Source organism: Eulemur rufifrons, chromosome 1 (genome assembly GCF_041146395.1).
Source record: "Eulemur rufifrons isolate Redbay chromosome 1, OSU_ERuf_1, whole genome shotgun sequence".
Taxonomy (NCBI): domain Eukaryota; kingdom Metazoa; phylum Chordata; class Mammalia; order Primates; family Lemuridae; genus Eulemur; species Eulemur rufifrons.
Genome location: NC_090983.1, coordinates 93,614,896 through 93,640,362, shown reverse-complemented (window position 1 = coordinate 93,640,362; position 25,467 = coordinate 93,614,896). Strand labels below are relative to the sequence as shown.

Genomic DNA, 25,467 nt, shown 5'->3' with positions numbered 1-25,467 from the left:
GACTGGTCCCCGGTTGCTCTCCTTCCCCTGCCTGCCTGCTTAATGGCTCCTGGGCTCTCTTTCCTATTCCTGGGAGTCACCAGTGACTCCTGGGCTAGGCTGGCTGGGCTTGGACCAGTGTCCATACAGCCTGCCCCTGCGGACAGAGGACTGCGAGCTCTGCAGGTCATGTTAGTCTTTGCCTACCTGTAGGTTCTATTGTTCGTGAAAACTATCAGTAGCTTGGCTCTTAAGCACACCATTCATAATCATTTCTAAAGGCTTAGTTGGAAGAAACCTATTCTGATCATCACATTAACACCCTATCCAGAAATAAGAGAGGTGTGTTATTGTCACCAGGGTGGTGAGCTGTCTAGCTCTGATCTGCACATATCAGGAAGTTGAGCCTGAAATTACACCTTAAGTTCAAAGTACAGATTTCATGGGGAGAGACCCAGACCCCACCACCACTAAGAGTAAAGTAAAACAGGCCATTTAAAGAAGAGATTGGCAAATAGAGCGTTAGCAAGAATAAAGATAGAATAATAGTATCTTTATTAAGACTACTTATTTATGACAAACATTTCAGAATTTAATATTATTGAATATTATTTACCCTTTCCCCTGAGTAAAAGCACATCACTCTTGATGGTTTGTGCCAAACAGCTGTGATGCCAACTCCCCCTTCTTCCCCCATCATTTCTCTTTTTCTCAGCTTTCTGCCATATGCCTTGGGCTGCCAGGTGTTCCTTGCCACTGGTCACCTGCCAGGACTCAGCTGCCAGATGAAATCCCCAGGACACAAAGAATAGGGTTCCTGCTACACTTATAGTGTCTCCAATATACCAGGGCCCCAGGGAGGCCTTCTCATCCTTCTTTTTGTCCCGTGAGTGATGCTAAGGACGTAACTGCACCTTTCCTATAAATGCCCCATCGTGCCATGTCTATCAACTTCATCTTTAAAAAGTTAGAAACTAGCATTCCACTGCAGAGTTGACAGAAAATACTTGATAGTTTGTTTTTAAAATAGCACGCAGAAAATCTGAACTCACCGAACTAAACTTAAATGCCAATATAACATGTGCCTTTTCTAAATGCAAAGATTTACCAATGTAATGATTTTATATTCTTTTGTTTTTCTTATGAAAAATAAAGAAAAATAAGACAAATGTACTTAAATATCTGGTTTGCACTCCACATCTAGAAACAGAAATACATCCTCTAGAAAGAGAAATATATGAATATGAGAAACATTCCTATCTGACAGGATACAGCTTCCCCCCAATCCCACCTACCCACTGCTATCAAGTTAGTTTACCTGAAGCTCACAGTCCCAAGCTTAAATATCTGTGTTAGGGTCCGAATTGTGAACCCCCAAAATTCATATGTTGAAGCCCTAACCCCCAGTATCTTAGCATGTGACTGTATTTGGAAATGGGGTCTTTAAAAGAGTGATCAAGTTAAAATGAGGTCATTAGAGTAGGTCTTCATCCAGTATGACTGGTGTCCTTATAAGAAGAGGAGATTAGGACACAGACACATACAGAGGGAGGACCATGTGAAGACACAGGGAGAAGGCGCCCATCCATCCATAAGCCAATGAAAGAGGGCTGGGATAGATCCTTACCTCATGGCTCTCAGAAGGAGCAGACAAAAATATACACTGGGGAAAGGCATCCTTATCCAATGAATGGTGCTGGGAAAACTGGATAGCTACACGTGGAAGACTGAAACAAGATCCGCACCTCTTACCTCTCACAAAAATCAACTCACGGTGGATAATAGACTTAAACCTAAGGCATGAAACTATAAGAATTCTAGAAGAAAATGTTGGAAAAACTCTTATAGATATCAGCCTAGGGAAAGAATTTATGAAGAAAACCCCAAAGGAAATCACAGCAACAACACAAATAAATAAATGGGACCTGATCAAATTAAAAAGCTTCTGCACCACCAAGGAAACCATCACGAGAGCAAACAGACAACCTACAGAATGGGAGAAAATATTCACATGTTACATATCTGATAGAGGGCTAATAACTAGAATCTATATAGAACTCAGGAAAATCAGCAAGCAAAGAAATCAAACAACCCCATTAAAAAGTGGGCAAAGGACATGAATACAAACTTTTCAAAAGAAGATAGACTAATGGCCAATAAACATATGAAAAAATGCTCAACATCTCTAATCATCAGGGAAATGCAAATAAAACCCACAATGAGATATCAATTAATTCCAGTGAGAATGGCTTTTATCAGAAAGTCCCAAAACAACAAATGTTGGTGTGAATTCGGAGAGTTAGGAACACTCATACACTGCTGGTGGGACTGCAAACTAGTACTACCTCTGTGGAAAGTAATATGGAGATACCTCAAAGAGCTAAAAGTAGAACTGCCATTAGATCCAGCAATCTCATTACTGGGCATCTACCCAAAGTAAAAAAAGACATTCTACAAAAAAGACATCTGCCGTAGAATGTTTAAAGCAGCACAATTCACAACTGCAAAGATGTGGAAATAACCTAAGTGCGCATCAATACATGAGTGGATTAATAAAATGTGGTATATGTATTCCATGGAGTTCTACTTAGCCACAAAAAACAATGGTGATCTAGCACCTCTTGCATTATCCTGGATAGAGCTGGAGACCATTCTACTAAGTGAAGTATCCCAAGAATGGAAAACAAGCTCCACATGTGCTCACCATCAAATTGGTACTAACTGATCAACACTTAAGTGCACATATTATAGTAACATTCATTGGGTGCTGGGAAGGTGGGTGGGGGCAAGAGGGGATGGGTATATTCATACCTAACTGGTGCAGTGTGCACCGTTTGGGGGATGGACATGCTTGAAGCTCTGACTTGGGCAGGGCAAAGGGAATATATGTAACCTAAACATTTGTACCCCCGTAATATTCTGAAACAAAAAAAAAAAAAAAAAGAAGAAAACAACCCAGCTAAGAAGTTGATCTTGGACTCCTAGCTTCCAGAACCTGGAGAAAATAAATTTCTGTTGTTTTAAGGCACCCAGTCTGTGGTACTTTGTTGTGGCAGCCCGAGCAGACTTAACAGAATACGTGATGGATGATTCTGCAATTCCTACCAATAAATCCAAACCCCGCAGACACAGAGCCTCAGCTGAGTCCTATCACCTCTGGCCCAGGTATGTCCTCTGCTTCAGCCACTATGGATATGTCACCAGTGTTCTCTGCACCTGCCCTGCATGTAACAGCTGTCTCCCAAGCCACAGTGGGGCCATGGCTGTTGCCCAGCCCCACAGGTCATGTCTCCAAATCTACAGGTGCTACCTTGGCGTTGTGGGTGCAGCCCTCCTCCTCTCAGCCAGTTTCCCTCTCTCTGCTCAGCCCCTTTGAGGATCTCTGACTTGGGACTGTCATGTGCATCTGTCTCTGGCGTGGCTCCTGGTCACCATCTTTCGGTTTCTCGAGCCTTCATGCTCTCCAGATCATGGGACAGAGGCACCCCACACCCAGATTCTAGCCTGCGTTGAGCCATTCCTTCCATCTGAATGACTCTGTCCTCTGTACGACTTTTCATAATTATGCCATGTCTTCCAGGAAGCTTTCCAATTAGGCAGCCTTGATTTATGGTTATCAATTTTCTTGTTATTAGCCTCCTCCACTTCCAACTTAACTGTAAGTTTCCTTTCACCTGGAATCTTGCATATAGTAAGAATTCAAAATGTTTAGTGAGACAAATGATATCAAATCAGCAGTGATTCTGACCTTATATTTGGCGCATGCTCTTTGCCACTCCTCAGTGAGCTCTTTTCTATGTTTAAAAGACATAGGATCTTTACCAAGGTGCACCTGCCTGGAGAGAAAAAAAAAAAAACCAGCTTCCAGAACCCATCAGAATATCAGAATACCACAGTCAGCTTTAGCACAGACTGTCTTCACTATATTCCACAACTGAAAAGGGTGCAGAGATACTGGAGGAGACACCATGGTCGGGGAGGTGGAGAAGTTATCGAGATTCCAGCAACGTAACTAAGACAAATAAAGTGTTCTACAAAATGAAGCTTATCTTCTAGCAACACATGCTAAAGTATTTATGAACAAAAACATCTGGATGCTCAGCATCATTGTTCATTGGGGAAATGCAAATCAAAACCACAACAATATACCACTTTATACCCACTGGGATGGTCATAAAAACAATAATGGAAAATAAAAGGTATTAATCAAGGAAGCAGAGAAATTATAACCCTCATATGTTGCTAGTGGGAATGCAAAATGGTACAGCCACCATGGAAACCGTTTTATGGCTCCCCAAAAAGTTAAACATGGAGTTATCATATGACTCAGCAACTCTAGTTCTACATATGTGCCCAAGAGAACTGAAAAGATATGGTCACATAAAAACTTGTATATAAATGTTCACAGCAGCATTATTCATAGTAGCCAAAAAGTAGAAACCACTAAAATGTCCATTAACTGGTGAATGAATAAACAAAATGCTGTATATCCATACAATGGAATATTATTAAGCCATAAAAAGGAATGAAGTACTAATATATGCTATGATGTGGTTGAACCTTAAGAACATGTTAAGTGGAAGAAGACAGTCACAAAAGACCATGTAATATGTGATTTGATTTACATGAAATGCCCAGAATAGGCATATCCATAGAGACAGAAGGTAGGTTAGTGGTTGTGAGGGGCTCCAGGGAGTCAGGAATGGGGAGAGACTGTAAATGGGTACAGGGTTTCTTTCTGGAGTGATGACAATATTTTGGTATTCAGTATATAATATATCCATCATGAAACCCGGCACATCTCCAAAATAAATATGACTTTAACAGTGGGGGTGGGTGTCTGGAGAACTATTTTAGATTAAAGGAGACTAAAGAGACATGGAGACTAAATACAAATTGTATGATCTTTGATTGGACCCTGCATTCCCCTCTCCAAAAACAAAAAGGACCCAAAACCTCAGGTATAAAGGACATTATTGGGACAATTGTATCAGTGTTCAATTTTTTGGACATGATTACCGTAATGTTGGAGAACCTCCTCGTTCTTAGTAGCCATATGGTAAAGTATGTGGGGTGAAGCTTATTGATGTCTGCAGTTTACTTTCAAATGGCTCAGAAACGTGAGTGTGTGTGTGCACATGTGTGTAGAGTGAGGGGAAGCGTATGTGCGTAATGTGAGCAATTAGTCAATCTAGGTCAAGCGTACATGGGTGTGACTTGCAGGTTTAAAATCTTTTGACAAAAAGTTGGGAAAAATATTAAGCGAACAACACAATATTCAGAATGGAATTCAGGATGTGATTTCAAGTCTGTTGCAAAGAAACACACACACAAAACCCCACCATATTAACTAACAGTGGTCACTGCTGAGTGATGGCATCACAGTGATTTTTTTTCCTTCTCCATACTTTAAAAAAATATTTTTTCCAGGTTTCCTGCAATGAATAGCCTTTGTTTCTGAAACTTGTATCTGTTTTTCATAATAGGGAAAAAGTATTTAAAAAAATAAAAGCTTCAGTTGCTTCCCAACTGAGGCAGGACTGTGAAGCAAACTTAAGCCGGAGCAGAAGGGATTTCTGTCTGATACAGAGGCCACTCCTCCCCGAGACAGGGGAGCAGGCGGGGGCACCTTCGAGGGGAGGCACAGTCTCACGTGCTGGGAAGTGTGGAGGGAGGCGCATGCCGCAGGCAGCCTCTCAGTGACACTTTCCAGAAGCCTCTTTTTAAGCTCAATTTGAGAGCTTCTAAAGCTTACTTTAGCTCAATCTGTACACAAGGATACGGCTGGTCTGATCTGCTAAAAAAAACCTTTTTTTGTGAAAAGGTTCCATTTTGGTCACAGAAAGATAAGAATTCTCACATCTGAGTTTTAGAACCTCCACCAGGAGCCCCCTCGAACACCCCCACCCCATGGGGCTCCCCGGAAGACCTGCCTCTGGGGCACACAGCCCAGGGACTCCTTGTGGGGTGAGAGGTGATGGGGTGAGGTTTGGGGTGTCCAAGCCACCCAGATTTATCCTAGAGTGAGGGGGTGCTGGCAGCAGTGGCCAGCGGGGAGCAGGGGCCCAGTGTCTCCCACAATTCACTCTAGTTCTGCCACTGACGGGCCGTGCTTAGGAAAGAGCATGGTTGGTCACATTAATTTATTCCTAATAGAAACTCCATTCAGAAATGGACCAATGGTGGAGATCGAATAATCAATTTCTCCAAAGGCCATAAAAAGTTATTATATTTCGTGTGTCTCCTGTATAAAAGACCATCACCTAACAACAACGTATTGTCACTTGATAGAAATATTTGCTCATTATTTACCACTTAAGGTGATTTTCGATCTCTTCATAAGTGTCCTGTCTGACTTTCTGTTCAAAGAGCGCCTCCTTCATCTGTCTTGTTTTTGAGATTTCAGTGCCTTGGTCCAAAACTGAAGGCAGGAGCAAACAGTGATTATACCAGTAATCAAATCAGAATCATTTGCAGACAGAAAAACACATTTCTAATGGCCCAGCATAATAGCCATCTAACCGAGTTTTGCTGTTCCTGAGTAATAAATGTGACAAGCAACAATTCTTTCATATTCTGCCCAGGGGCTGATTTATGGGGACCAGCTAGTTACCTTCTCTTAATTCTTTAATCTTCAATTTTCCTGCTTCTTGGTTTAAAACGGTCGCCACAGCATATGGATTTGATAAATCGACTGGAAATCTCAAGTTCTGGTACACAATTTCCTGAGAGACCAGATGAGCAGGGACAATGTGTTACTGCACTGCGCCGTCAGACCTCGCATCTCACTGAGGACGAGGCCTGTTTTACCTTGCTCTTCTGAGGTTTCGCCTTCGCTGGTGGCCGGTGAAAATTTAGATGCACCATTGCTTTCTCTGGAGGAACGTTCACTTTCTTAGAAAGACTGTTTAACCTTTCAAACTCTTCTAATCTATAGTTTAACAGAGATATTAAATTAGTATATGCCCATAAACTCAAGGTTCCTATTTTTATGTTCCTTCTGATAATATGTCTTGCAGCCCATTATCCTCTCTAAACTGAAAATAAATCTGTGTACCAAAACAGCGGTCTACTAAAATAAATACGAGGTCAGTATATTAGAGTATAATCGTATATATCAAAATAGCTGACAAACGGTTGTTTTCCCTTATATTCTTAAAGAACATCGCAAGTGAAAACATGACATGCTAAAAAATTCACTTCAAGGCTGTTGGTTGTCAATACCTAAATTTATTACATTTTAAAAATCTTACCTTGATTTATCTTTCTGGTAAAAGAGTCACTATGCTCATTGTTTGTGGGAAGATCTTTCAAACAGACATTCAGACTAACGTTTGGGATCTTTTCTGTAGCGGAAAATTGCCTTTGGATGCAGGTAGGTAGAAACAGTGCAGCTAACAGCCCGAAGACGCTATTCAGGTTATTTACTATGAGATGTAGGAGAACTATGTTATCTTCAGAAATGCTACCTATGAAGCATGTCTTTAAGCAAGAATGTGTGAACACTTGTTTTACAGGATGAGCACTTGTTTTCCATGACGTTACAGAAATAAGACAACAACATGCTAACACTCATTCATTCCGACAATCCATTGACATTTGCTGAGCACCTACTGAACCAGCCCGGTTGCATAATACGGAGCATACGCTGGCGACCCCAAATTTAAAATCTACCCATGTAAGAGCATCCTTAAAGACCCATGGCACGGCAGAACCTGTCCCGTGGTGAGACGCACGTTGACTGCCGTGCTCTGATGCGCAGGGATGAGCTGCTTGGCTTGGGAGTGAGCTGTGGCTCAGCACACCTCAATAGGGCTTTGACATGCCCTCTGCTGTAAACACCGGGGGACAACAAAACCTTCTTGGGGTTAAAAAACAGTCTCCTAAACAACTCTAACTGCCAGTGTTGACGATGGAAATGCAGGGGTCTAAAGAAAATGATAAATTGAAGAGTTACACGTGGAATCTGGCAGTGCCAGATTCAGGACGTGAGTAAGTCTGTTACGCATCCTACACTGAAACAAAGAAAGCAATCCAAGAAAATCTCAGAGAACACTCCAGCCAGTGTAATTTGTTCCCCTTCATGGTGGAATGTATATGTTATAGGACTATTTGCAGTTCTGGGAGGCATGCGGGTCTCGAGACATAGCCCTTGAAATGTCAAATGCACTAAATAAGATACTAACATAATAGTTTAGAAATAGTGTACGCCTGCATTTCAGTGTGCTTCTACCACACAGTGCTCTCGTGGATTTAAGAACACATCTATAGAAGGATACACAAGTAAAAATCCCACTCAGGTGATGTCTTCGAGAAAGTCACTTGATTATTGCAGCAGGTGACATGAGAGGGCAAACAGCATTTTGCTGGCCTGGTTCCCTGACACCAGAAAAGTTAGCACTGTTTTTTATTTGCATTCAATTGTACTTGTTTTTATTGCCTGAGTGATTTTCTTTCTACTATGGTTACTTGCAGAATTTGGGTTCAGCAGGCCACACCAATATCCCACAGCTGACTTAGGCTACTTTGAATTTTTAGGAAGACAATATTGACATAAATATTTAAGAAATCATGGAGTTGGTTCATACTTTGGTATAAGGTTGCTACTCCACTTTTAATATGCTTAATGATGTTAATATGTGATGTGTATCCATGCATGAAGGAAAGAGGAGGAAAATCAAAACATTTCTTTATAATCTTCAAGATAATTATCAGGATTTTCCAAGATTAGTATTTATACTGTGACAACTTTTCCTTTTAACTTTTATAACAATCATGAGCATAAGGAAAAAAAAACTTATGACACTAACCAGATACACTGGAATATAAACATACAAGCTCATATTCAAATGGAAATGGAAGTTGAGAAAAGATTTGTTATGAAATAAAACTTAATCCCATTTCATCTCGTCACTCTGACTTAAACTCTGATGGTGCTTTAAAAAACCCTGCAGTGTGGCACATGTCCATCTCTGCCTCATGTGAAGTCACCTGCTGTACATGTCTTATTTTGGTATCTTGAGGATGTGGCCATTTCTCACGAGGCCTTGCAATGAACACTGCACACAGCAGGCACTCGAGTAATTATAATGGTAGAGAGAAACTTTAAAAATAGTTACGTTGTTTTGGTCCTATGGTTTAAATTTTTGAATAGGCAGTAATACATGCATATGAGAAACTCAAATGGCGTACCAGCAGTAATCAGTGAAAGCATTATGCCCCCAAATCCCTTTTTGAAATTATTTCTTCCCTTCATGGCAGAAGCAACTACTGCTAGCTACTAGCATAGTCTATGTATTACTGTTGTAAAGTGTACTTTCTGTCGGCTTATCATGTTAAATAAGGTTTTGATGGCATTCTGTTACAAGAGCGACAGCATGGAAGAAAGTAAGACTTGGATTTTTGAAAAAGTGTTAAGAATAAACAAAAACATTGCAAAGAAGCCATACGGTAAGCCCATGTTGGGATAGCACGTTCCGGTGAAGACACATTCGTGTGGTTGAGAGCTGAACTGTGAAATCCACAGCTGCATTTTGATTTGTGCAGTCCCATACTGAAAGGGTGTGAACTTAACAGTCACATTCATCTTCCCTTTAGCCGGAATTATTCCTGAGGGGAATGAAATGAGAAAACGTGATACTCTCTCTTCTTGCCAAGTCCAATCAAAAAGGCTGACACACACACACAAATACAGTTGACCTTTGAATAACTTGGGAATTAGGGGTGCTGACCACAGTTGAAAATCCACATATAACTTTTGACTCCCCCAGAACTTAACTACTAATAGCCTAGTGTTGCCCAGAAGCCTTACTGAAAACATAAACCATCGATTAACACATATTTTGTATGTTATAATGTATTATATACTGTGTTCTCACAGTAAAGTAAACTAGAAAAAGAAAATGTTATTAAGAACATAATAAAGAAGAGAAAACATATTTAATATTCATTACGTGGGAGTGGGTCATTATAAAGGTCTTTATCCTCATTGTCGTCAAGTTAAGTCAGCTTAGGAGGAGGAGGAAGGGGAGGTGTGGGTCTTGCTGTCTCAGGGGTGGCAGAGGAGGAAGGGGTGGAGGACGCAGGAGAGCGAGGAGAGGCAGGTGCACTCAGTGTAATTTTACTGAAAACAATCTGTGCACAAGTGGGCCTGCACTGTTCAAACCTGTGTTGTTCAAGGGTCAACTGTACATTCTTCCCATGCTAAGCACAAGTACTATATTTCTATTATCTTTAGATAGTCTTTTCATTAAATGCATGTGAATCAACTTCTGCATGTTTACCATGATCTTATTTATCAATTACTACATTTATCCTTTATGATCATTATTTGATTGTGTCAGTTATATAAATATATGCACATCAATCTGCATTAGTGATTCAGACATGAACTCCCAGAACTATCATCTTTAAGCAAATTACCAGATGTCGATGTTAATGCTGTAAGCAACAAGGAAAAGCTAGGAACACACAGATGAGTTTGTGTCAGAGTAATTCAGCTCCCTATATTTTTGTGTAATTTGATTCTCGCCTTTCAAATCTTTAGGATAGAGTGCTGTTCTCTCCAAAGTCAAATATCACACTGTGCCTTCTTCCTCCTTTGTATCTGGTGCCAACAGGGCTTGAAGAAAAATAGAAAGGAGGGAGGATGGATGTACTAGGTGTGATGACAACTAACGTTCTCTCTGGCTTCCACTGAAGGCTCTCTGGTTTGCTTTCTGGATGAGACCCTTGGTCCTTCCGCTGTCCCCACAGGGGCCTTGCACAGTCCCTCATAAGTGCCCGTCATACCCTCCTTGCTGTCCATCCCCTCCTCTGAATCTTGTATTACTCTCCTTTCTCTCTATGCTTAATCACATGGACCATTCATTCAGCCATTCAAGTATCGACTGAGCATTTACTATGTGTTTTAGGCACTTGAGATACATTGACAAACAAAACAAAGTTCCAGATCTCATGGAGTTTATGGTCTAGTTGGGGACAACAACAATAAAAATTCAGAAAGCAAGAAATGAATATAAAATACACAGTCAGGTCATGCAGGGCATGGGGAAGCAAGTGGGTGGGAAGGAAAGCCCCTGGCGAGGAGATGAAGAGGTCTGGGGAGAAGGGGGCCTTGGCTCCAATCCCTGACTCTGGCTCCTGCTGCCTCCGGCTCCTGCTGCCTCCGGCTCCTGCTGCCTCCGGCTCCTGCTGCCTCCGGCTCGGCACTTGCAGCTCTCTGGGCCTGGAGAGCTCTCTCTCCAGATCTTCTCTTAGCTTCTTTATCCTGCTCCCTAAAATTATCTCATCTACCACCTGCCTTCCCCTAGATTAGAACATACATTTTAGGAAAGGAGGTTTATTGTGGCCTTCCCAGATCAATAAATTCTTGTTGAATGGGTGAATGAACCCAAACTTGAAAGCTTGTCTACCTGTATTACTTGAAACTCCTCCTGCCTCTCCCTGAAATTCTGTCATTCCTACCGGACTCACGTGCCACCTCAATTGTAACCTTTCAAAGTTTCCCCGTCTCCCAACTAGATCGTAAGTCCCAAAGGCAGACACCAGCTCCGTACTTCTTTTATCTTCCTGGATCCCTGACACAGGGCTTCAGAAATAAATCTTTGTCAATTTCCTGAGCACAGAGGGCAAAATCTTAAATGACACCCACTAGTGAGCCTAGGCTAGGGCCCACTGCAGGACAGAATCGTCAGAAGAGCTGGGATCTATCAGCTGAATGGAAACCCCGATTCTCCACGACGCGTGTGACTTCAATATCTCGACCACTCACTCGGTCAGAAAATACACCCATTTGATCCATAATTCATTGGGGGCTTTAGATAAGAACATTCTATTGCTTCTGCTCGAGCTCATTAACTTAAAAAGAACAAGAACAAGCTCTGGAGCAAGGATTAATGTTTGCCTTGACCTGGCTGATTTATTTTTTAAGTGCTCCCAGCCCAGATCTAATACATAAAGCACACTGTGGTGGTGTAGCCCAGGCAACCAGAGTAAACTGCTTTTTCCGCTAACAGGGATACCAGTTAATGCAGCTCTGTTAACAGAGCCAGAGCGGTGGACGGCCAAACGTGCACAGCTGTAAACGGCGTGCCAAAGAGTCACAGCTTGCTGCTTGGCAAAAACCAACGGTGGTACAAAGGAGAGTACGTTTCCCTTTTTAAAAGTGAGAAAACTTATGTCTTAAAAGTGAGAAGGGCACCCCCAAAATGACTACTTCATTTTTAAAAGCCCTATTTTACGGTTTCAGTCCAAGTCCATCTGTGGTCAATTTCAGATTGCTACCCTTAGATAACCAGAGATAATGTTAAATCACCCAGGGCAGAGAGGGTGGGGAGCAGAGACAAAGAGGAAAGAACAAAACTAAAAATAAACTAAAGGCTAAGAACACCCTAGTTTATCAATAAAATGGGTACTATGAAGAAAATGTAACAACATTGAAAAAAAGTTATAATGATAAATGAAGTCACCAGGAAACACCATTGTGTCTTTGCCTAGATTACAGTTATATAAAGCCTGGGCATAAATATGGGATGTTATTAAAAGGAGATGGAAAAATAAAGGCACATTATTTGTTAGGGAGTAAGGCCAGGATGGGGATAATTTTTAAAAAGTTCTTTTTTCCAACATGTCCATACAGTGTTACCATAATATTGTTATCATTTTAAAATAACTTTTTCTTCAAAGATCTCAGAAAGTACTGATTGCTCTCCCTAAATTGTCAGAGAGCCATTCAGCCCACCTACTTAACATGTTAGCAAATATTGGTTTTAATCTTCCAAGATTTAGGGTTCCACTAACTGTGTGACTGGGTAAACTACTTACTCTCTCTAAGCTTTGGTTGGGAAATTAATGGCCACATAGTTTTAAAATCATCTACGAGCAAGATGTTGACAAATTCTAACAATGCTTTTCTTTGGGTTTCCTGGATTACAGAAGGGAGGGCAGCCATCTGACTCACAGTGGTGACACTCAAAGTCACTGCTGCTGCCCAGGGTGTGTGTGCAAGAGAAGGGCCCAGGGATCACCAGAACCAGGTTCACGCACTTGTTTGGTTACACGTGAGCTCTGTGACTTAGCTTGGTTACCTTACCTGAGGCTCAGCTTTCTCGTCTGTAAAATGGGACAAGGCTCAAAGGAGAAAAGAATTGTACCGGGTCTGGGATAATGCTTGGCAGATGGTGTGTGTCCTATAAATGTGGCCTTCCCAGTGCTTGTGCTAAATAAAACAAGCAATAATTTATTGTGCATTAAATTATCATTAAAATGTCAGGAAGAGGAAATATTCCTTTGAAAAGCTTACACTTGACCCATTTGAGTTCTTAAACAGGAAGAGGGAGTTGCCCCCCGACGCCCAGCCAACTGGGATGAGCTTCCAAAGCACCGGGTCTTCCCTGTTGCTCCACGGAAGTGCCAAATCCAGGCGAATCTAGGTCAGAACGCAAGGGCTGGGCTGCCTCTGGAAAGGTCTAGTTTACCGTTTAGGCCTGGAGACTTACCATGAAGAGGTGAACATAAGCCCTGAGCTACCTACGTGTTCTAACTTTCCTGGAAGAACCAGCTCCTGCCCAGCCACAGCGGATGACTGACACGGCACAGCTCCTTGGACTGCTAGTAACCCCCAGGACTCTCTTCAGTCCTGCATTCCCTTCTCCCTCCAGCAAGCTGTTTTGACTAGAACCAGAAATAAGTGGTAAAATTAAGTCTTTCAGAATCTACTGACTTTCCTTTCCATCTGCATGCATTAAGTATCCAAAATGCGGACGTCAGGCACAAGACCAGAGCCTCCCGAGGGCTCTGCCCGTGCTGACGGGAAGTTGTGCAGACAAAGTCTGAGTAGAGGATGCCGTGGAAACTAAGCCAGGTCAGGAATCCCTTTTCTGCCAAGCATAAAAGCTGCCGGCCAGGGACAATTCGTGCAGCACACACACATTGGTGCCACACTGTGCCTGGTGCTGGGGCCAGCACCACAGAGCCAGCGCCTGCAGGGGACAAAGTGACTGCCGGGAAGTCTGGAAGTCAGACTGCACTCAAGGAGCTGCAGGCCCCACCCACCCAGGGCCTGAGCTGGAGCCTCGGGGCCCCTTCAGCAAGGCCCACCCACTCCAGCATCACCCCTCACCATCCCCAAGGCCACCACCATCCTCACCAGCCTCAGCTTCCTTCCTGGGGGACTGCCTGTGTCCACCTTGTGCCACTCCAACCCACTCTCCCCTCGGGAGCCAAAGAGATCTTTTAAAACGTACACGAGGCCAGGCCACCCCTGCTTCAGACTCTCCAGTGGACTGCCTCCCCACTCAGAGCCAAATCCTAACTCCCACCCACTCAAGGCCCTGTTGGCCTCTCCAGTGGGCCACACACTCTCCTTGCCTTGCTCACGCCCCCTGGACACCCTGGGCTCCCTTGAGTGTGACCTTGCTAAGTCTGTTCCACCCTGAAGGCCCTTGTGTGGGTGGCTTCCTCTGTGTGACATCCTCTTCCCCAGCTCTTCCCAAGTCTGCCATCTCTTTGTCAATCAGGTCTAAGCTGACATGACTCTTCCCCCAAGAGGCTCTTCCTGACCACCCAGTTGACGGCAGGTGCCTGGGCACATCACCGTGCCTTACTTTTCTTCACAATCATTTTGACTCTGGGCAACATCTTTTGTTTGTGGGCCTGCCTTTCCCCTCCACCCCCCACTGGAGTCTGCGCTCCAACACAGCAGGGACCATGTCTGTCTTGATCTCTGGGTATGACAGAGTCTGAGGCCCAGCAAGCAGGTGCTCCACAGTAACTTATGGAAGAATGTGGGACCACAGGGAGGAGGAGAGCCCTGCAGAACCCAACCCCAGGCATTTCTGGCGAAAGATGGTGAAGCAAAGCTTTTTTAACTCGACTCCCCTCCACCAAAACTCACCAGAACAATAAGGGAAAATGGGTAAAAAGGGAGAGGAAAAAAATCTACTCAATAAGGGAAGTGGCCACAGCCCCAGCGCACAAACAAGAAGCACGACTACCAAATGCTGTGACCTGAGGCACAGGAGCATGCTGAGAGCCAAGAGGGTATAGTTTTCCCCCAAAGTGAGAGTCACAGTCCTGAAAAACAGCTCCTACCACCCTCTGGTTAAACTGACAAAATGTAGGCATGTGGGTGGGCCCTGGAGAAGTGGGGACAATGACAAAAGAGACTGGACCCCAGCGACATAGACTAGGAGGGCAGGGGGCTGAAGAAGCAACTACACTGCCACAGCCATGTCCATTGTCTGTGACCCATTCAGAGGGAGGTGACCTAGTGGAGAAAGAGGGGAGTGGTGACTGCTGCATGGTGGCACACAGCAGAGGTGACTTAGTGACTCTCCTGTGAACACCTGGCCCTCCTGAGCACAGGGCAGTGACGGGAGACGTTTTCCCGGGATGCACAAACATGCACACAGGGGTGGGGGGTGCAGGCGGATTCCTTGCATCCCAACCCTAGCCCTGCCACGGCCCAACTGAGTGCCCTTGGGCAACTTGCCTGAACACTCTGTGCCTCAGTTTCCTCATCTGAAAAGTGGACATAATAACAGAAGCAACTTTATAAGAGTTGTTGGGGGTATCAAATGAGTTATGCATTCGGAGTGGTGTCTGGCATGTGCCAAAGCCTATGTAAGCATCAGCTACCTAGGGTTATTACTATTATCCCTTCTACATTGTTCTTCTGACTCAGAGTTGAGTCCAGTGCTGAATAGAAACAGCACAGGTACTATGCATGTGAACCACAAAATGAAAACTAATACTTTCCGGAGGAGGAAAGGAACAGAAGCAAAATCAGAGAAGGAACACATCACAGGAGGACAGCCTTCGAACACAGGTGCTTCGCCTGAGTCTTACAGGGAACAGCACGGCCTTGTCACAGGAGCAGTCACCAGAATTCAAGGAAGCAGTATTAGAACACACTAGGAGGAGACGAAAAGAAAGTCGGTGGAGCTCAGGAAACAAATGGAACAGGAAAAGGAACCATCACTGAGGCAGAAATTGCCGCAGAAGGAACCATTAAAACGAACACACACACACATGCATACGCATATATACATACTGCATACATACACATGTACCGCATACATACACCGCACACATGCATGCACACACACCACATACACATACCGTACATACACACATAAACACATAGGCATACACACACATGCTGAAAACACAGGCAAGGACATGGCAGGTAGGAATGGGAAATCCACACAGATGAAGTTAAAGAAGATAATGAGGGCTGTCCAGAAAGTATCCAGCCATAATGTTCATAATTTTTCATACTGCATGGCTGGATACTTTCCGGACAGCCCCTGTACATACTGAAGGCAAAAGAGAACCAGCATTACACACGCAATTGATACTCCTCAGGAAGAGAATAAAGCAAATAGAATACTAAAATATTTACGATTTTAATAGTTGAAACATTTCCTAAAATAATACCTCATTTTTTTTTCTCCCCATCAAAAGGACAGGTCATGTTCCAGGGGAGAAAAAAATGACACCAATACATATCCTGATACATTACTTAACCTCAAGACTGAAAAAAAAGACCCCTAGGGCCTCAAGAATTTACCTTGGATGGGGAAAGATTCAGTCCAGCCTCCGAATTCCTGGCAAAGTCAACACCAGAGCACAATCAGCAACGTCTACGAAGTTCTAGGTGAACGCTTATACCTCGCCAAGTTGTCCCTTAAGATCACAGGCAGCAGAGAGACTCTCTGACATGCAAGCAGTCCCAGCATGTGGCCAGGAACCTCTGGTTGACAAGCCACTAGGTGACAACTTCCAGACAGCCAGAAAAAGCTAAATAAAGAGTTTGGGAATGGAAAGAACGTGGGATGAAGAATAGAGGTCAACACCCTGGCTGCATTTCAACAGAATCTAAGTGACTGTGGCATTTATGGTCACAAAACAGAACGCGAATGCTGTCATCCATACAGCACAGAATAGAGTCACAGAGCTGGAGCTGCACGCGGCGAGGGAAAGTGTCCCTGCGCTGTGTCCCCACCTTCCACGGCCGAGATTCTGGCTGAAGGCGGAGCACGCAGTTGCAGAATATGATGGTGGCCCTGACCTCTTCATGTTTTCATAATCTCTTTTCATTTTAGCAGTAAATTTTAGGAACAAATATGACATGCATCAAGGAAGTTCCTTAATTCCTTCAGCTTCACTTGTTTTTCTTAAGTCAATATCACGGAACAACAAAGATTTTTTTGTATCATATGATCTCGTTTTTCTTACAGTTTTCTCTGTCCCTGCATCATTGTATGAGTCCAGCCTCCCTCTTTCTCCTCTTTGTACATAAGCACAGAGCGGTGTCTGCGGTGGTGTTCGACAAATGTTCCTGACGCTTATTACTGAGATTCTCAGTAGTGTTTTTTCAATGTACGTTTTATACTTTTATGCATGTTTTAATTTTTTATAATAAATATATCATTTTTATAAAGCTCACAAATGCAAACATTTACGTTCGTTTAAACCCATTTCTCCTATACTTACACCCGGAGTGATTCCTGTTTTTCCTCTGTTGTTTCTGTTACCTAGTTTTTGGCACAGAACCTGCCCCAGACTGGTGCTATAGGACCTGCAGAAGGGCCTGCTCTCCATGTGAAAGCTGGTACTCTCCTCCACCTCCTGGAAGACAAGCTTTCCCATCCCTGGCTTCTCCCTGGGCCTCACTGGGACCAGCACTTCTGGGTGGACAGCGGAGGTAAGAGTTTGGTCAAGGTACAGGCATTGTTCTCTGGGTCAAGTTCGTTGACTGCTGCTGTGGTCAAGTGAGCTCAACCAGTCCAGACTGGTACCCCACCAGATAGTCCTCTTGAACATGAGATACTTAGGGCCGCTGAAGGCAAGAAGAATATGCAAGCCTTGGTTGAGAGCTATTACTAATTTCTTCAACTTTTCTCTCACAAAACAGAATTTTCCTAAACTTTTAGTCTATGCTACGAGTCCATATGTCCCCTGTCCTATACCAAGGTATCCTGTATCATTACTCTTCCAGCTTAGCGCAGTGGTTGAGACTTTGCGTCTGGAGTCAGGCAGACCCTGTTGTCCTGGGCAAGTCTCCCTGAGCCTCAACTGTCCTCAGCTACAAAAAGGTGATAGTAATGGTTTCCTCCTCCCAGGGCTGTAGGTTTAAATGAAATAGTGCATGTGACGCGCTTAGCACAGTACCTGGCATGTGGCTAACACTTAATAAACGGAAGCAATTATTAACACCATGCCAGTCACACTGTGTACAACCACTGCCACCGTCAAGAACATAGTGAGTGCCGAGTAAAATGGACCATGGCCACCAATGTGACAGAGAATTGCCACCTGCCTGTCAGCTTTTCTGTTTTCTTCAATGTGTATTTATTAATTAATTATGTATGTCCTTTAAAAGCTGGGGGACTCATTTGCATCTACTATATTAACTCTCCCTAACTGTTCTCCCTTCCTTTTCATTAAGTTTGGTTCTTTAGAAAATCCTTTAAAAGTCTAATCTCTTGACTTTCCTTCCCCTGAGCATTCTTTTCCAACCCTGCACATGGCCCCTGGCTCGTCCTCAAACATCTGCTGACCTGGACGGGTACCAGAAGCCCTTTCCTGGTGTACCTCACTCAGGTCCATCATTTGTTTGAAGTGAACCTTGCCAAAGATCTGTATGTCACCATTTTTCTAAACAGTCATATAACCAGTATATATTTTCTGGGATGAGGCTATTCCTCATGGTCCTAACTACCAATAAAAAACATTTTATGGGGGCCTGTTTTGTGTGCTGGAGACCCAAAGGCCTTAACATCCCCCGGACAATCCTGATCTGTCCCCTGCACAGTCTGCACTAGGGTTTGGGGGTCTTCTGTCTCACCAGTCTGCTGGCGCATGGTGAGGTGGGGAGGAGAAGCAGGGACAACTGTCCCTGTTCATATTCTTATCTGGATGGAGCGCTCTGCGCAGGGATTCCCAAAGGCAGCTGGATCTTGCAGGTGAGGCTTGTTATGTGATACAATACCTCAACCAGGGGCAAGGGGCCTTTGGAGATAAAAGAGGCAAAAAGGAGTTAACATTTGCTCCCCTTTGAAACCTAAATGGGTAAATGCTGGCGTGGGCAGCACAGTGCAGGTATTGCCGGGAGCATGAATGAGTCCACCTGAGACAGCGTGATTGGACGAGGAGTCCAGACCTGCCCCGAGCAGGAGGTGCATGGAGGCGTCGTGGACCTCGACAGGCAGGGTGCAGTGTTCTTGGTGTCCTGGTGCTCACCGGGGGGAAGGGAGATTTCCTGTTTGCTGGGATATGCTGCCTGCTGGGGTGGTGGCCCTCAGCTGAAACCTGTAACCAAAAAGTAGTTTGAGGCCAAAGCAAGGGCGGAAGCTCCGGGATTACTCCCAAATCAATATAACGTTGTAAGAAATTTGCATCTCAGAAGATGCCAAATATACAATTATTTGTAAGTGGCTTATATATTCCACATAACAGAAAAAAGAGAATGAAATTATGGAAAGTTTATATAATAATTCTGGACAGGCCGGGCAAGGTGGCTCCTGCCTGTAATCCTAGCACTCTGGGAGGCCGAGGTGGGAGGATTGCTCGAGGTCAGGAGTTCGAGACCAGCCTGAGCAAAAGTGAGACCCCTGTCTCTACTAAAAATAGAAAGAAATGATCTAGACAGCTAAAATTATATATATAGAAAAAAAAATCAGCTGGGCATGGTGGTGCATGCCTGTAGTCCCAGCTACTTGGGAGGCCGAGGCAGAAGGATTGCTTGAGCCCAAGAGTTTGAGGTTGTTGTGAGCTTGACACCACGGCACTCTAGCCAGGGGAACAGAGCGAGACTGTCTCAAAAAAAAAAAAAAATTCTGGACAATAGTTCCCAAGGAACTCTTGCTTAGCCAGCCATTTTATGCTGTAATTTGCCATTTATGTGAACTGGATGCATTCTTCCTTAGTGACTGTGACAACAAGGAAACTTCCAGGATCACAAAATAGTCACAAGCAGACAAGTTCAACAACTTTTTGTGGCATTTGGCTGGTCTCCAACACTAATAGGATATTGGCCAAAGTTGAGTATTGTTGGCTTTTCCGAAATTATCAGCAGAGTGTTCTTGATGTTTTAATTACGTTGAGTTTTTGTCAGCAGCACAAGGAAGGTCATAAAACCCTTTACTCATTTTCCCCAGTCTTGGGAAGCCCTTGGCACCACCAGCAGATCCAGCTTCTGACAGCTACAGAGCACACCTGCGTCTTCAGGATGCCCAGTGGGCACGTGGCCGGCTGAGTTAAAGTTGGGGGCATATCTCGTAAATGCAATTAGCCTTCTTCACACTTTTTTCACAGTTTTTCATTTTGTGCCTGAGCACACAATGCCTGGAAGGTGTGCATAGACGATGCTTCTCGTTCCTACAGCAGATGTGGCTTATAACCTGACAGACTAGGGATGTCCTCACTAGTCTTTCAGAAACTGGTTACCAAAGGCGAGCTTAAAACAGTGTCTACAAATATAGATGCTAACTGTGTCAGATTAGCCCATGGTTCTTAGCCTGTCTGGACCCAGTTTGTAACATGGAGGCAATAATGCCTTATGGCCAAAAAGTGGCCCATTACTGTCCAGCTGTCCAGCCTCTGAGACACGCCAGATGCTGGCAAGTGAGGAAAGCCGCCGAGCACAAGCTTGCCTGGGTGACCTGCCGGCCTGCGCTGCAGCCACTCCCCGTGCAGCCGGCCAAGGCTTTACGAGTCATCACTCAATTCCGTAACCTCGCAAGCGTAACAATCAAAGATGCACCGATACATCAACTAAGTGGGAAACCAAACCAAAAAAATTCCTGAGAGACCAGGGGATGCCCTGAGTCTCATAAAACAGCTCCTGAAGAGGCCAAAGGGTTGAGCCCGTGAGAGCAGTTTGGAAAGCCAGCAACACCACCCACACAGGGCAGAGCGCTTAAAACAGCAAAGAGGGATCCCAAACGTTGAGGAGCCCTGGCTTGCTTTCCTGCCTTCACTGACTCATTCTCTTCCCTTGCACCACGCCGTCCTGATTTTGCTCCTGTTCTCTGTTCCTGGGTCCACATCCCCTGGCTGTCCCGTGAGTGCCTGGGCGCTCAGGGCTTGGCCCTCGGTCCCCTTCCCTATCCACACTCACTCCCGGGGTGACCTCATGTCCAGTCCCGCGGCTCTACTATCTGTTAACACCTGGGGACGCCCAAATTTCTATCTTTGGCTCTCACCTCTCTCTGGACTCCAAACTGATATATTCAATTTAATTTCACTTAAAGGAGGAATTTAAAATACAAATAACAAAGTGCCAGAACGATCACAAAGGCATATCAGATGGACTAAAGTATCTCACGCAAAACGCATCTGTCTGGATTATGAGGCTGTGCATTTTATAATCTGAGCGCTCAGGGAAAGGCCTGCATAATTTTTTTTAAGTGTTTCACAGGTAGTTGTCAGTGAACTCTGCTCAGTGCTGTATTTTCTTACCTACACAGTCCCTGGGTTTTGAATAGGTTGTGTTTCAAAACCCCTTTGGTAAATTAGTATTCTGGGTCTTAGGTCCCAGTTTTTTAGAGAAGTTTGGCAAGACCGTTAGTGCCCTACCTTCTCCTCCCCTCCCTGGCTGCCAACACCAGCTCAGGTCAGGCGCTCAAGGCCCACGTTAGTTCATTCCAGCACCAGGAGCCCCCAGCTGCCTCTCTTGCCCACCTCACTCACACCCGCACCACTGCCGACACGCTGACCTCTCTGCAAACAGCTCCCATCAAGGCTGCTCAGAAATCTCAGCCGTTCCCTTCTGTCTGCAGAATTTAATAGGAGTATGTACCATCAGCCAGGGCAGGGCCGAGGGAAGGCCTATTGTAAGAATATCAGCTATACTTAAAATGTGAAATACCATCTTGTGTAGTACAATTTTGGTAAACATCTATTTTCCCTTCTTTTTAAGGCCCAAATAGCTGAAAAACCTCTTCTCTTTGGAAAGAGAATCAAGTACATTCTTTTCTTTCTTTCTTTTTTTTTTTTTTTTGCAATATATACAGTTATATTTTTAAAAATCCCAGAATGGCTCCTGGTTCTCTAGAAAACAATCTATATATCTCTGATAATTCAGAATTAATTCAAAGTTTCTGCTTTGAACACTCATTTGTTGGACAAAATATGCACTTGCAGTGATGAAAGAGTTGTAAGCAAATGAATACCCAGACTTAAAACAAAACAAAAGGAACTATTTTAGCATTCACAGTAGACCACTGTGGACAGATATTTAAACCACAAACCTAAACACTGAGACAGAAACTGGGAAGCAGAAATCACTTCAGGTGTAAATTTCACACTCAAATGTCCTCAGCAGCACAGGGGTCCGTGTCCTTCGGGGCATGCAAAGAAAGACAGGCCATCCGAACCACAAGTGAGACAAATACCTTAGACCCTTCACTAAGATTCTGACAGCTCTGGAAGAAATAAGATTCCTATTTTATATGAAATTGAATTGAAAGGTGAATACAGAGCTGAGGATGTACCAAGAGCCAAAATTAGAATTAGAATGGATCAATTTCTGATTTCAAGTTTTGACTTTGGAAGAAACTTACCCAGATATTACAAATTATCTGCCTGATACAAACTATCCAAAAGTGTCCTTATTCGCAAGTGCCCAATTCCAATTTACATTATGTCAGATGTGTAAAAATTTGTTACTGTTACACATTTGAAAATATAATAATACATTCAAATGTGATTGATTCTTGTTTTTAGAACCCTGAGATCTACTTTCCAAATTCTCTCTTGGATCTGAGAATGTTGAGGAAAGTGGAAACTTGAAATGTTGACTCTCCTTACCTGATGTTGGCTCAATAGCGAAGGCTTGATGAGACCGAAGCAAAGTGACATGGAACTCGAAATCTACAGGGCAGCTACATTGCAAAGGAATAACATAACTTTTGCTGCAAAACAAACAAAAAGAAAATTACAATATTATTTTTCTTTACAACTAGCTCTTTTGGTAGCAAGAAATAGAGACTCAAGTTATATATAATAATAAACAATGATGACGACAGCCAACACTGAGTCAGTGCTTCCTGTGTGCCAGGAGCTGTCCTGTGCATTCCCGTATATTAACCATTTTAATCCTAGGAGGTGGTGCCATGATTATTCCCACTTACGGAAGAGGAAGAAACCGAGGCACAAGTGAGGGGAAATGTTCTGCACAAGGTGACGTGGCTGGTTAGTGGCGGAACTGGGATTCAAGGCAGGTAGACTGCGCTTGGTGTCTACACACCGACTACCACTGTCCTGCTGTCTTAAGCACCATTAGGTTTATGCTCCAGAGACTTAGAGTAACGGGGGAAAGGCAATCTCTACCCCACAACGAGGCCTCACACAACCAAGGAAACGCCGAATAGACAGGCCTTACAGAAAGCCTGGGTGACCCCTGGCCCTCACAGACCGGGACTCAACAGCACGGAAGAAGCCACATTTGGGCTGTTCGGCTGTAACAGGCTAGAGACTGTTTGGTCAGAAGTCCAGCAGCCATTAGAGAACCTGGAGGGGATCTATGTATTCAGAAATGCTGTGTCACCCCAAGACAAGACAGACTTCTCAGAGAGCCCCAGGTTTCCCATAATGTCCCCTCCTACTTTCAGGGCAGCCCAAGTCGGCAGTGTGAGCAAGGCTGGGGAAGCAGAGCCCTCCAGGGTCGCTCGGCATCTACTCAGCAGCAGGAAGTTGAGCTCCTCCTTTCAAGCGACCCAGCCACTCCCCGCCTTTCTTTGCACCTCGCATCTCCTTCCTTGTCTGGCCACCAGCCGGCTCCTTCGTCCTCATCACCGTGCAGTGCATCTCCCCCCTCACTCCCGAGCCCTCATGCCCACCACGGCCCATCATGGCCTCTGCCTCAGGGCTGGCCCTACCTCTTATCCTTTCGTGTGCTGGCCTCCCTGCCAACGGCCCATCTGCTCCCATTGCCCAGTGCAATTCCCGGGAGAATGCGACTGTAATGTGCACAGACCTGCCAGGCCAGCTGGGGTCTGCCTTCCGGGGTGGTGCCCACCCCGACCCATCTGTCGTGGACTTCTCCCATCACGACGGGCCTCCCTAGCTGCCCAGCGCCTGTCTTCCCTGGAGACTCTACATGCTATGAAGGCAGAGCCCAAGTCCACTTGGGTCTCCAGTGTTTCCCAGAGTCCCGCACAGACCAAACGCTCAGCAAGTATTTGTGGGAGCAAAGTGAAATAACCCCTTTACTGTAGCAATTCTGGGGATATGGTATAGCTCAAATGTAGCTGTTAAAACTATGACCAAAGCATTTTTACTTGGCCTTAAAATTCATTACCTTTTAAAAAAATCTGTGAAATATTTCAAATATAAAGAAAAATATAAAGCATTATAATATAAAGATTCCTTTATCCACCACCAAGTGTTATTAAAGCTTTTGCTTTGGCTATATCACTGTTCTATTTTTAAAGATAAAAAGCATCACAGAAGAGTTGAAGCTCCCTGTTCACCCGTCCCCAATCCTCTCCCCTTCCTCTCTCTCTAGGGGTGACCTACCCCGTATTCGCTATCATTCCCGTGAATTCTAATGGTATCACTGCATTTGTATGTACTCATAAAATATATAATGTATGTTTGTTTTTAAAAATATTGTCCTGAAACTTGCTATTTTTGCTCAACACTGTGACTTTGATATTTATCCGTGAAGTTCTGTTCATTCACTGTAACTATCGAAGTGCATTCCATTATATGACTGTACCACACTTGTCTACTCGGCTGATGGCGGGTTGTTTGCACTTTTCCACTATTACAGTGTGGCACTGAAGATCCTTGTGCACGACTCCATGTGCACCTGTAGCAGAGCTACTCTAGGTATAACAGAAAAATGGAATTGCTGGGTAGTATTATAGCAAATAAAACTATCAACTTTTTAAGATATGGCCAAAATGTTTTTCAAAGCCCTTTACCAGTTGACACTTCCACTAGCGGCAGAGGGGAGTTTCTGTTGTTTACCAACATTTAGGATTTTCAGATATTTTAACTTCTTTTTTTTTTTTTTTTTTTTGAGACAGAGTCTCACTCTGTTGCCCGGGCTAGAGTGAGTGCCGTGGCGTCAGCCTAGCTCACAGCAACCTCAAACTCCTGGGCTTAAGCGATCCTACTGCCTCAGCCTCCCGAGTAGCTGGGACTACAGGCATGTGCCACCATGCCCGGCTAATTTTTTGTATATATATATATTTTAGTTGTCCATATAATTTCTTTCTATTTTTAGTAGAGACGGGGTCTCGCTCTTGCTCAGGCTGGTCTCGAACTCCTGACCTTGAGGGATCCACCCGCCTCGGCCTCCCAGAGTGCTAGGATTACAGGCGTGAGCCACCGCGCCCGGCCAGATATTTTAACTTCTGCCAACATGATGGAGGTGAGATGGTATCTCCTTTCTTTGAGGTTGAGCTTCTATTCCTGTGTACCCATTTGGGTTTCCTCTTTTATGAATTGCCTGTGCTTATCCTTTGTCCA

General features: G+C 44.2%; 1 protein-coding gene across 1 annotated transcript in view; it reads right to left on the bottom strand.

Moving 5' to 3' along the window:
- CFAP221 (cilia and flagella associated protein 221) overlaps positions 1-25,467 on the bottom strand; it is a 93,630-nt gene that overhangs the window by 29,705 nt on the left and 38,458 nt on the right. The window contains exons 6-11 of the mRNA XM_069473624.1: positions 22,798-22,901; positions 9,429-9,588; positions 6,790-6,910; positions 6,593-6,704; positions 6,292-6,400; positions 3,728-3,815 (exon numbers count right to left, since the gene is read on the bottom strand). Coding sequence (XP_069329725.1) covers positions 3,728-3,815; positions 6,292-6,400; positions 6,593-6,704; positions 6,790-6,910; positions 9,429-9,588; positions 22,798-22,901 — 694 coding nt within the window. The remainder of the gene's footprint in view (positions 1-3,727; positions 3,816-6,291; positions 6,401-6,592; positions 6,705-6,789; positions 6,911-9,428; positions 9,589-22,797; positions 22,902-25,467) is intronic.